General features: G+C 43.6%; 1 protein-coding gene across 3 annotated transcripts in view; it reads right to left on the bottom strand.

The window, feature by feature from the left end:
* Positions 1–3,516: 3,516 nt before the first annotated feature.
* Positions 3,517–13,203, bottom strand: part of LOC116940945 (hyccin 2-like) — a 29,052-nt gene continuing 19,365 nt past the window's right edge. For all 3 annotated transcript variants that reach the window (XM_032951359.2, XM_032951362.2, XM_032951361.2), the window contains exons 6-11: positions 11,446–11,561; positions 10,946–11,041; positions 10,680–10,793; positions 10,444–10,531; positions 9,784–9,943; positions 3,517–9,537 (exon numbers count right to left, since the gene is read on the bottom strand). In XM_032951359.2, coding sequence (XP_032807250.2) covers positions 8,699–9,537; positions 9,784–9,943; positions 10,444–10,531; positions 10,680–10,793; positions 10,946–11,041; positions 11,446–11,561 — 1,413 coding nt within the window. In that variant the 3' untranslated portion in view covers positions 3,517–8,698. The remainder of the gene's footprint in view (positions 9,538–9,783; positions 9,944–10,443; positions 10,532–10,679; positions 10,794–10,945; positions 11,042–11,445; positions 11,562–13,203) is intronic.

Raw genomic sequence — 13,203 nt, 5'->3', positions numbered from 1 at the left:
TGTCCGCTACGCCAGGGGGACCAAACTGCCAGACGTTTACTCGTATTTCTACAGCTGCAGTTGATTTCATCAAAGCCTGCACTTCCTCAATTAGAGGTGGCGTCTCCTGCCCGGACGCGAGCCACGGACGCGCCACTGCACACCGACGGAGAAACACATTTGACGTGCATCATAAACCACTCGGCAACCGGCAACCGCCTGCAATGAATTATCAGTATTGTGAAGCTAAAAATGATGCTGACGCCAGTTGTTAATAACAATGATAATAACAATGCAAATTGTTTACCAAATAAAAGCCTTACTGCATCAGGACAATTTTTTTTCAGGAGGCTATTCCATTGGGAATGTTTAGTCAGTTCCATAAATGAGGGATTGGCTTTTCATGTGAGAGGAACTTGGAGTGCCCGGAGAAAATCGACCACGTGTAGAAGGGGATGACACTCGGCACTGTCATCGCCTGGCTACACCTCGCAGCAACACAGCACCTGGAAAACCCTGGTTGTCACCCAATTTAGTATGAACCAGGTTACAAAACTTTCACAGTTTCGGATGCCTGTATTTGCATATTTAAGAACTGGCATACAATATAAATGTCAACCGAATGACAATACTAAAAAGCGCAAATGTATACAAAGATCCCAGGAAGATGTCAACATATAGCTTGTCATAATGTTTTTTTCATTTTCTTGTTATTGCGCTGCATGATACAGAGATTGTCTCCGTATAGGGTTATGGCAGCACTAAATAATCCTGGAAGCTATTTATAATCTTGTTTCGACACTGTCGGTGTGTGAATATCGCTACACAACACTTTGCGGGTTACATTAATGAATCAATGTGTATATTTAAAATGAAGGGAGATTAAGTGTATTTTGGTTTTAGAGCACAGCATACAGAATAATTAACAGATCAAACGAAATATAACGTGCATATGTATAGAAACAAAATAAAACATTCAAATGAAATTGAGGTAACAAGATAAAGCTGTAAATAATACAATAAACTGAGTGAAATAGTGCGATTAGAGTGTGGAATGAAAAACATTTAGTATCGGTCAAAACAGTTATATTAATATTGTTCGTGACGTGAATCTAGTTGCTAATTTATAATGTCCTAGGAAGGAAGAGTTTTTCAATCAGATGCAACATTCTCCCACGTATGGGAAACATTGATTGAATTAAATATTGCCTTATTCAGTATTAATTCTTGAAACATAACATAGGGATTTTGGGGTACATCTTAAGTGAAAGGATATTTATTGTTTCAAATGACTAAACGAGAGAAACTTGATATGGAAAAAAAAACCAGTGTCTTGATGATCCACTGCCGACTGACGTTGTTTGACCACAATTTACGGTCGTGCAGGTCGGTGAAGGGGGCAGGGCTCAGGACTGGCTCAGACATCACTCGCCGCTGATGTGAGGCATGGCTTGAAGTCAAACTCACATGGCCAGGTGCATTGGTGTGCCCTAATGTCTGTGCCACCTATCTCCCACCCTCACCCCATCGGATAAGCTTAGTAGCAATCCATTTGACATTGAGAACAGGTTTCAGATGTCAGTGTTGAATATATTAGTTATCATTTTGAACATAGAATAGGAATTAATGATAAATCAGGCCACATCTGTGAGGGGCTGCAATGTGTATATGCCCTGAAGATAAACATAGCAGCGCATGACACCTGTTTTATCCACAGTGGTCAACAATCCGAGAGAGCCCGACCATGCTTTGCTTCTGAGATCAGACAGACAAAATTGGATGTGTTCCAGGTGTTTTGGTCAAAGGCAGCACAGAAGTTCTGCTTTTAAACTGCGCGAAATAAATTACAGGCATTATAGTGCTTGATATGCGGGGACGTGTTTAAAAAAAAATTCATTGGGCTAAATTCAGTTTGCACTTTCCCCTACTTAAACAGACATTACTTAATGTATGTTGCACTTCTTTCGCACCGTACGGAGCCAACCGTGCGAATCGCAATCGACTGTGGCAGACACACTTGGATAGGCAGCTTCTTAAGTCACCAAATAGACTTTCCCCATTCTGATTTAAAGCTTTCGTGACTGCAGGGATTCATCTTCTTGGTTCTTTCGGTAAAGTCACGTAGAAGGGAAATGATAAAATAATAAAAATAAAACATAATAAAATTATCTTATTGTGTTTTACTTTTATTATTTCCCTTCTACGTGACTTTACCGAAAGAACCAACAAGATTTCCCCATTCTCTCACACCTGACCCAGACAATGGTGCAACCACCAAGCCACTTTAGGGGCGATCCATTTAGTACGTACGCATGGAGGGGGGTTAACCCAAATGCGTGCGCTTGTGTATGGGGGGGTCTATTTACAATGTACGCATAGGAAACGGGGGGGGGGGGTGAAGCCTCGATAATAATTAATTGGTCTACATGGGCCTTCAAATTAGTTAGATAGTCGGGCGGTGGACTACCTGTTTGCTTAAACACGTTAATATGATTCATCCTTGATCGTTTCTGCGTGTATTAAATATCGGCCGTTCTATAGGATTCGGGGTGGGGGTGCGTCAGGCGTACGTGCGCAGGTGTGAGGGGGGGGGGTGTAATGTCCGCGTGCGTACAGGGAGGGGGGAGGATTTCAAGTTGACAGATTTTTTGCGTACCTACTAAATTTATGGCTCCTTACCGCGCAAACTCGCGAGGCAGCCAAGACAGCATCCTATCCAGACCTTTAAGACAGTGTTAAGGACATATGTGCTGAGGTACCAACAAAAAAAGTAATTATCCATGCCTCTGTGCTGAGACTGGCTAGTATTGGAGCACGCACGCCACTGGAAAGAGATTGAGCACGTGGCAAAATGTGAATCGACAGCCCTCAATTGGCACACACCTTTCCCCTGCAGACTGGAGTGCGACATGAACACGGTTACCTTGGCTGTAAAGGATCGTAAGCGGAGAGTGTTTTGCGTAACTTAGCAGCGTACTTATTTGCACATAGGAAGGACTCATGGGTTTGTTGCAATGCTCAAGTTATTTTCAGAGTTTTCTGACGAGACGTGTCGTTTTGTACTTTCAAAGTGATGTGCTTTATACGCGAACCGCTCCGCCGAAAATCTGCGTCACAGTGGCAATGTGAAACAGACCCTTTTGCGCAATGAACACGCCCTTGTGGAAAATAAGCAAAACATAAATAAAAACGAAAGTAAAACTAATCACAAAGTACAGCCGGGAGTTCAAGTGCATAATAACAAAACTCCCAGTTGCATTGTCACTTGTAAGATGGAGATTTATGATTCATCTGGGTCCCCTGGGTTCGTAGTCTCTCTCGGTATAAACGTAGCGAGTGTCCTGTCGCAGCAACCAAGGGTGGTGAGCGATTGCTGTGGCCAGATCCACGAGGACCTGTTTTACAAGTCTAAGTGGACCATCTTCGCCGCTGTTCCCGCGACAGTTCAGCACTGAGCAACTCAACAAATCAAAACTCGCTTGCCAACAATCGATCACAGAGCTGACAGTTTAGCAAGAACACAGCTGTCGGGCCAAGTTCAAAACAAACGGTTTTAATAGTGCTGCGCGAATGATTTTTACGCACTATTCACTAAAATGTTCTTTCAAGAGACCCTCCGAAATAATAAACATGGCCAACACTACTCTTTGGTTCTTTCGGTAAAGTCACGTAGTTGGAAATATTTCTACCTACGTGACTTTACCGAGGCAGAAATATTTCTAACTACGTGACTGTACCGAGGTGGAAATATTTCTACCTCCGTGAGTTCACCAAAAGAACCAAAGAGAATGGATTCCTGCAGTCACGAAAGCTTCAAATCAAGAATGGCCAACACTGCCACGTCACTATCGCAGCGGCTTTTGACTGGCCATCAAACTACAGAGTGCGCTTTCAGATACGTTTCTGCGGCCGTCCGAAATATTCTTCCTTCCGATATTAGGAAGCGACTGGAGCTATGCACTTTCAAATCTAAATGAAAACGCATTTCGTTAGAACTGCGTTGTGTGTATAGTTTGTTGTCCTTCCCCTGCACCTCCGTTTAACACGGCTGGCTACGTACTGTGCGAAATAAGGTCAACATACATATACACATTTGGAATATTACAGCAAAGTGTGCCAAGCACTGTGCCAACGCTCCACCCCTGTCAATGAGTCCAGGTACCAAAAGAGCAAATTAGAAATCCACATTGGATTTTTATTTGCAAGTCGCAGCAGGGTGAAGATGTCAGACTGGTTTGGTTTAAAACAATATTTTAATTCATTCTCAGTTATTTCATTCCTTATATCTCACCAGAGTCAATCTCTCCATATTGGCAATTATTTTGCATTCGAATGTAAACCTTGAAAACTTTTACATTTGTCCTTGCAAGTAATACAAAAAAAATTCTAAGGTTGTATTAAAATATGGCAAAGGTGCTGCACTGCAATTGCCTGCGCACGCCACTGCCGTCTACCAGTGGGTGTTTGGGCTCCTCTGCCACATTCACCAGATGTGTTGGAAGAGGTGGGCGTACCAACACTTCACCCCACCACACGCAACCTACCGGTCTGCTGTGGTGTACCCAATCATGCCGCTGGGTGAACAAAATTGTAGCGGGGGGGGGGGTTTGTGAAACTTGCCAATAATTTAAACTGCCATGCCGGAAGCTGAAATTGAACCAGTGACCTCTGGATTGCAAGTCCAGTGTGCTAACCATTACGTGGCAGCAGCTCCCAGAAGGGCTGTACGAGTACCAGCATGTGAAACCGATTTGTCTTGCAGCCTTGTAAAGTAAGCACCGCTGCACAGCCCTTCCTGTCCCCCCACTACAATAGAGGGCTACGCGGTGGGCAGCATATAGGCAGTGCAGAAAAATATATTGTTGTACAACACTGCTGTGCCCCCATGTCTATGTGTTCCACATAACTTCAAACCACAGACTAGCATGGGAATGTATGATCAAATAAACCTCACGAATTTTAGGGCGAGGGGAGGCCTTCATCCAGTCGTGGACGGACGAAGGAATGTAAAATGAACAAAGCAGCTTCTTGTTCATCACTTTCAATCTATTCTTATGCTCGCGATAACACGCGCCCTATTGAAATGCTTAAGAATGACTTAAAATTAACCCAAAATTAAATTCAAATTTGACATTCAAATGAATGGAAACAAATGAGGCAGTGTCGACAAAACGTATGCAACAGACAATACAAATGAGACCGTAGAAACGCGACCGAATCTATTCTTGAATCTAATCATGGTGGAGACATGGACAAGGCGCCGCAGAGTAGACATAATTAATAATTGAATGTCCGTTATGCAGTCATTTTAACAATGCAGCCATTTCTTAGCATTCTTTGTGGGCGACGATGTTACACTTACGCCACCTCCTGAAAATGTAAACCAATTGCCGTAAGAGTACCACGTCAGTTTTTAACAATGTATTTTTTTGTTTTATTTAGTTTTTTGTCAAGGTCAATACATGTATGTATGTAGAATAACTTTCACACCGCACACAGCCAACCGCGCTAATCGGAGGTGCGATTATACAGGCTACGGCAGTGACAGGTCTTACAACTGCGGTGTCGACATCACTAGTGTAAAAATACATCAAATACAAAAAAAACCATCAAGTAACAATCGGTCTTAGGATACAGAGTAATGAAAAATAAATGTATACAGGGAAATAAATATGCATTACAATACGTAAATAACCATATTGCATGGACTAAACGGAATGTGTAATGTTGCACTGGAATGAGATGGAATGTCAAAAACTATTAGTGGCAAACTTTCAATAAAAATGAATACGTTTTGAAAAGAAACCATAACACTGCACGACATTCATTCTACTTCTCAAATATAAATATGGTGAATATAATTATCAGATATGTTCTTGTGAAATAACACACGTTGAAACGGAAGTCCAGAGCAAAAGGCCGACTTACGCCTATGGATGATCAGCATGCTCCGAATCACACAGGTATGCCTGTGAAAATAAAAAAAACCACGCGCTGCAACACGCACTAACAAACGACGCACACAAAGCTGCCGTCACTTTCACAACTTGTGCACATCCCCCCCCCATCACAGCTTTTGCCATTCTTACGCGACGCTGCATACATTTCAGCGAGTCACCTGCACGCCACATTCGCGAGATATATATTTTGAAACTACATATATACAGAAAAACCCCCACACCAAAGTCAATGTACATGACCAAAATAGTAATGTACATTTTAGTTAGTGCTACGTGACACATTACTTCAGAGTGTTGGGTCCAGAATCAAATGCAGTATAACTAAACTTTTTTTTTTAAATAAAGAAAATTATTCACATTTAGAACTCATAAAAGTCAAATATTACAGAAATGAATTGACTATAAACGAGAGAGGACAAGTACCACTAGTATTGGTATTTCGTAGTGATCGTGATAAACAATAAATACGTGGGAAAATTAAATTACACATTTTAGACAAAGGAAAATCTCATCAGCTATGGTTCCGTCCATGTGTACACGTCAATCTCTCTTCCTGCTGGGCAAAATAAACTCCGGTTTTTATGTCAACCATTTCTACGCCAATGACGTGACTATCGCCGTTGACTCCATGGGCCCAACCTCAAAGGCCTTTTTCCCACATCCTGCCTTCATGCAGTCTCATTTTGGATTGCTATCAACTTCCTCCACCTAAATGTCACCAAACGGAAGTATTGCCTTGCTCATCCACAAAAAGTTTACACCCAGCAACGGCTACATTTTACCGGCAAAGAGCGTGAAAAATGGAATTCCCTTACCAATAAATCGCAACTCTGGAGGACCTCATATCTCCATTTGCGCATCGCTTCCCACATCTGACACTTCCTTATTCTACGAGACCCTCGTCCATGGCTTCATCGCATATCAACTCCACGACTGCAACTCTACGGCCTCCCCAAATGCCTCATCTCGAAACTCAAGACGATGCAAAAATCCCACGGACAGACTTCTCACCCACAAGAACACATCACTTCAGTGCTGAAATCCCTCAACTGGCTCCCAATTCAATTCCGTATCAATACCAATATCGCACTCAGCGTCTTCAAGATCCTCCACGGATTTGACCACTACCTACCTCTACTTTCCCGTCTCGCTTCACTTCGTCCATGCACTCTCCACGCCAGCAACTGAGGCCATCTGTCGAAGCCCCCAGTCAACATTTGCTAATTTTCCTCTTCTGCCCCCATTGCCTGGAACTATTTTCCCCCCCAGACATATTTGCTGGCAAGTCCTCGCCCCACCTACTCATCAATCAAGACCTCAACAATGTACCTTGCTGCAGACTCAAGTCGTGTTTCCCCTTATAGGTTCACCGTCACCATCATAGAATTTCACCTAGATCCCAAGGAACACTGGTGAACCGAATGGAACAACGTGGACGTCCAGAATAAACACCTCACTCAAGACCCAAACATCGCACTTCCTGGCTTTGACATTCCTTGAAGACACTTGTGTACCATCAACCGCATCAGAACATCAACAGGCCGATGCACACATCTCCTTCATGAATGGAAAATTAAAGGTAAGCCAGTGTGATTGTGGCCATGCAACCCAAACTATGGACCACAGTAAAATAGCAAAACTACACGAACTCTTTTGATTTAAAGCTTTCGTGACTGCAGTAATTCATATTCTTAGTTTTTTCGGTAAAGTCACGTTGAAGAGAAACAACAAAATAACAAAATATATATAAAACAATAAAAAATTCTCACGACGTTTCGACCATAACTCAAACGGTCATCATCTGATGATGACCGTTTGAGTTATGGTCGAAACGTCGTGAGAATTTTTTATTGTTTTATATATATTTTGTTATTTTGTTGTTTCTCTTCAACGTGACTTTACCGAAAAAACTAAGAATACACGAACTCTCTCAAGCCCTCTCGTCGTGGCTAGAAGACCTCAACATTTGCATTCAGCTCAACATATTGCTATACACAAGAGAATAGTTCCTGCACATGTTCAATTCCATGTTCAAAACCTTCCTCTTTTTCTCTACTTGTCACTATCTTTTTCTATCAAATATATGCTAACTGTTCTGTACAGTATCTTGACATTTGGTTGTATTTAGACACTGCATAAATCCAAATTGCATTGTATACATGTATAGAAAACGGTCGAGATGGTTGAGATAATTTACCATCTACTTACAATGTCATATTTTTATATAAATAAGCAATTAAAAAGACAAACAACTCTTGCAGATACCTAAGCTGTGTGTAAGGCTGCCTAACACTGTTCATGAGAAAACAAACTACTGTAAAGTAATTTTCAGGCACACTCAGGTGACATCACTCTTTAATGGTCACTGCAATGATGTCACTAGAAATCTCCAGTCACTTTACATTCTTTATTCTAATGAACAAAGCTTCCAACTGTTTATGGACAGCCAAGGGGACAAAGCCTCCGTGTGTATTTGCAGAATAAGAGCTATTTGTTTTTGGGGTTGCATACTTCCTTTAGAATGCCCACAAAATAGTTAGAAAAGTAATGTTCCTGGCATTTCCTCTTTTCCGATTTAAAGGCATAAACTGCATTTTTCAGACAATAACTCGTTAACTCTGAAAAAAGCTAATTTCCTCAAAACACATAAGTTAAAGGACATGTTGTGTAATTATCCTACACAATCCTTGCGTTCACTTGTACTGCAAAGCGCATCGGCTATTTTTACTGCACAACTGCCATGAGCCATACTAATTTGCTTAGACCTCCGTGACCAGCTGGACACCATAGCTGGGAGAGTGCGGCTGCTGCTGCTGCTGCTGCCCATGCTGCCGGCTAGGAGACAGGAACTGCGACTCCGCGTCGGTGCATTGCGAGGCCAGGCGCTCCTCTTGCAGGCTGCTCGTCGAATGCCGGCCCCCCCGCTTCCTGCCTGCCACGCTCCCGCCACCAACCGTGGCAATGGGCTCGGAGCCCGCTCCTCCGGATGCCCCGACGTACTCGAACGAGCGACTCAGGGCGGCGGTCGATGTGCTAGCCAGACCCGGATCCTCATCCTTGTGTGGCAGCAAGGACTGGCTGCTGCTCGGATTAAGGGCATGCCAGGATACTTCCTTTCCACCTGCCTTGAGCAGAGCTGCCGGTGTTGACATTTCTACTGAGTGTCTGCCTCCGGGTTCTGTCACGGAGCGGAGAGGCGGGGATGGTTTGCTGCTTGTATGCAGGGAAAAGGCCCTGCCGGACTCACTGGCTGTCCGTTGTCCAGTAGGTAGCTTGTAGCTGTCAGCCATGCCCTCCTTCTGGGGCGGCTGGTTACCAGATTCAAGAACAGCTCGCAATGAAGATGGTTTTCCAGGCTCAGATAAAGGATGCACAGGTAACGGCTTCCCGAAGTCTGGCTGGGTTTCCCCTGCTGGCTCTTTACTACAAGTGCCTATAAGACAAACGCCTCTCCGAATTATGCCCTTTTGATAAAATGATGGACCAGGTAACTTGGTAGCAATGGCGGCGGAATGGCTGGCACTGGATGTTCCCGAAGAAAAGCCTTCATCAGGCTCGGAAATCTCGAAGGTCTCCTCCACAACCTTCCCCTCCAGCACTGAAAGTAATCGAAGACATTGGCATCAACAACTGAATGAAAGCAGCCACATCTAGGCATATTCAAATATTAGCATACAAAATGTGGACACATCAGACTGCACCTCAGATGAGATAAGACTTTCAAGTAATTTTACACGGTCATTCTCTAGCAAATAGTGCAGTGCCTTTGCATCCATTCACAAAGGATGATCAGTATCCAATATTCTGTGTGTTGCATGTTCGCGTGCGCGCATGTGTCCCGGACCATCTTTCCGCCAGCGGTGTCGCCGTATGGATGCGCTGGTGACGGCGTTTCTGGAAAGCCTGCGAAGAGTGGGCGTCACTTCCACCTGGATCACCTGCTGCTTAGGGTCCATCGAGTCAGGAGCATCCCAGCGCAGCGAGTTTTTCATGGCATTACCCACCTGCGCGACACAAAAGTTAAGGGAATTATAGCATCATGAGTGAGAAGTGGCCAGGTGGGTCAGAGGTCAGAGCGTTGAGCCGGCACCGCTGAGATCCTGGGTTTGAATCCAGCCAGCTGCCTGTGATTACTCGTTTCCAAGTGGCAGTGAGTAGATGGTCCCAGCCTGGCCTCAGCTAGCAAATATTCAACTGTTAAAATAATCATCGGGATTTGACTGTGAAGTGATGGAAAGTGCTGCCCAATACTATATGGAAAAGGGGTCACCTGAAGAGATCTTCAGAAGTTTTGTGGAACCCCACGTGTGGGCCGTTCTCTAGCATCGGAGGGTGGCACTGAACTGCAGTGTGACCATACGAATGGGTCCTTTGTCTCATAATACTGGCAGTGCAAGTGAGATACAATTTGGATTTATTTTATAAAGCAGTAAACTGTTTTAAATCGGTGATACATTGGTTAAAGAGATGTAAAAAAATCCCAAGGGTTTGTGCAAACGCTAACCAGCAGGGGTTCTGGATAAAACTCCAGCTGAGCTCGGTATATCACATTGTCCAGTGCTTCATTGCCCAGATCCCAACCACCGTTATATCTGCATAAAAGAACACACACACACACACACGCGCAAAGACGTTTGGGGGCGCAGTAGTACAGTCATGTAATGAGTCAAGCGCAAAAGTGTACGTCACTAAATTGACAGCATAACATAAAGTACGGAGTGATGAAGTGCGCATCCCTACATGGTGTAGTAGATGCCAGTCAGCAGCTGCACCATAAACTCTGGGGAGAGGGCTATGCGTGCGCGTGGCTCCTTCCAGATCCGCTTTTGCCGAGGAAATCCGCTGATACACACCCTGGGAAGAGTGGCTTCTCATGAGACGGATAACACTGGAGACCACTCCACAATGACATCAAATGCAACCGCGGTGCTTCGGGAGGGGAGGGAAGAGGGGGGGGGGTGAAAATAAAATCTGCGTTTGAATAAAGCGAAGCGAGAGACACTCACTGGGAGCACATTGAACACAGCGCCTGGTAGGAGGACGAGGGCATCTGGACCACGACGCTGTTATAACACATGAGCAGGAAGGTCAGCACCTCAAACCTGTTGGTGAGAAAAACCCAAAGTCAATGGACAACAAAACCACCACACACTTCCCAGGGTGTACTGCAATGTGCTGTGTGCATCAGCCTCTGACCAAATTGCCCAGCATGAGCCCGATCCCGTCCGGTCTCGTAAGCTAAACAGAATTTCGCCTCGATAGTGTTTGGATGGGTGATCGCCAAGCATACAAAAGAGGTGTACGAGGCATTGTGGGCACAAGGCAGTGCAACAAAATCTATCGTTCTGCAATTCGTCCCCCAACCTTCACCAACCCATACTGAAGAGCGGGTGAAGTATGATAAAATAAATCTCACTGCCTGCGCTTCAAGAGGAGGCCCTCATCCAGCAGTGAATTGACTGGCTGTACATGTAGTGCGTCACACCTTGCGCGCATGCACGCATACCTGTTCTGCGCAGAAAAGGCATCTCTGTGTGGCAGGGGTCCTGCATAGGCCACTCTCACTACATCTCGCCCAGACAACGTGGCCTCCATCATGGCCACGGAGCCCATGCTGCCTGGCTGGGCGCACGGTCATGCACACCCACGCAATCAAAACCACGAGTCACAACCAACAGACTGGGCATTTGTTCAACGCTTCGTTGAATTTCCCACTTTGTTTCCTAGATTAACAACAGCATTATACAGCCATCAGATCATTTTGGTTAACGACTTGCGTTAACGAGTCAACATCATAGCATTTTATTTGTTTTGTTGCAGGTTTTTCTTTTAAGTGGTGGGAAAGTGATAGTTGCAAATTTGAACATGAGCTGCAAGAGTATTTCCGAAAATGGGTCATTCTTAAACAACAGTGCCAGACTGGCTGGCAGATTGACAGAGGCATTGTAACGTCAGGCACTCAGCAGATGCACAATATTGCTTGTGCACAACGAAAGCCTTAATGACTCATGTCCCGTGATGACCCTTTTTGTTAAGACATTAAAAGGAACATCTGAACATAAGAATTCAAGCATGGGGCGGAGGAGAGAATGTAAAACAGCTCGTTAAGTGAGTGACTAAGCAATCGCAACCTTAAAGTACAGTCATTAAATTTATTAAGTACAGTATTTATAACGTGAATTTGGAATTCATTATCAACACAGCATGTATGTTTAAAATTGGAGATTATTTGGGGAACATTACACCAAGGTGAGAATAAACATTTTAAAATGTGTTCATATGTATGTTAAAACGTGTTATCTAATCCTTGGCTAGATGGCGACTACAAAATATACCCCACATTTAAGAAATGGCAAAAGTGTTATTATTTTTGTAAGCGAAGGCTATTTTCTATTTAATGTCACATGACCGCTGTCAGCAATTACAAAGTCACATCCCACACAATCACTGCCATGGGTCATACCCTATAAACAATCGTATGCATTAGTGCAATACCACTTGCCTAATGGCAGAGCCTCCACTCATCACATCCAGCATTTGCCATTTCAGAAAAAAAAACATCTCAGCTGCAGAGCTATATTTTTTCAATTACCACACAAGCCAATAGAAGCGAGATGCATAATTTACTGAGAGGGCCTTTTGTTGTGATCTTGTTGAAAGCAGCAGTCTTTGTTAATGTTTTTTTTTAAATAAATATATCAAAGCACCCCATGTAATTTCACAAGATATGCTTTCATCTTTCAACATAACAAGAAATGTGAGCAACGGGCCAAGCTGGCCACTTTACGTTAAAACTATTTAAGGAATACATGAGAGTACAGTATTAGTGCTGGAAATTAAATACAGATAGGTGATTTTAAAAAGCTTGCAGTAAAATTAATCAGTTTCGTTTTTTTGCAAATTTGTTTTAAAATCATTACAAAAAATACCTCTCAGAAACCTGACATTGGAATCATGCTACCCATTAGCATTTTTACAAATAAAAAATTATCGTGTGATTTCAAAGACAAATGCTGAACAGCACCGCTCACATCGCTTTTATTCTGAAGAGATAATACACAGTCCGCTGGCTTAGAACACGACCATCACAGCTTGTTCAGTGTTAACTTGAAAGGGAAAAATCTGCATATGCAAGAAAAGCATTCACGACATGGGTGGAACTGATTGAGCAGCGTGTAGTTGGACTTGTCGTAGACCTGGGCCCAAGATATGTGCGCACGTGTGTTTATGGTGAAACAAACAAGGAAACATTACAAGTAAAGGA

This window comes from Petromyzon marinus, chromosome 10, assembly GCF_048934315.1.
Source record: "Petromyzon marinus isolate PM22_M1 ecotype Great Lakes invasive population chromosome 10, UKy_Petmar_22M1.pri1.0, whole genome shotgun sequence".
In the NCBI taxonomy this organism is placed as follows: domain Eukaryota; kingdom Metazoa; phylum Chordata; class Hyperoartia; order Petromyzontiformes; family Petromyzontidae; genus Petromyzon; species Petromyzon marinus.
The sequence above is the reverse complement of the archived record's forward strand: the minus strand, read 5'-3'. Positions and strand labels throughout refer to the sequence as shown.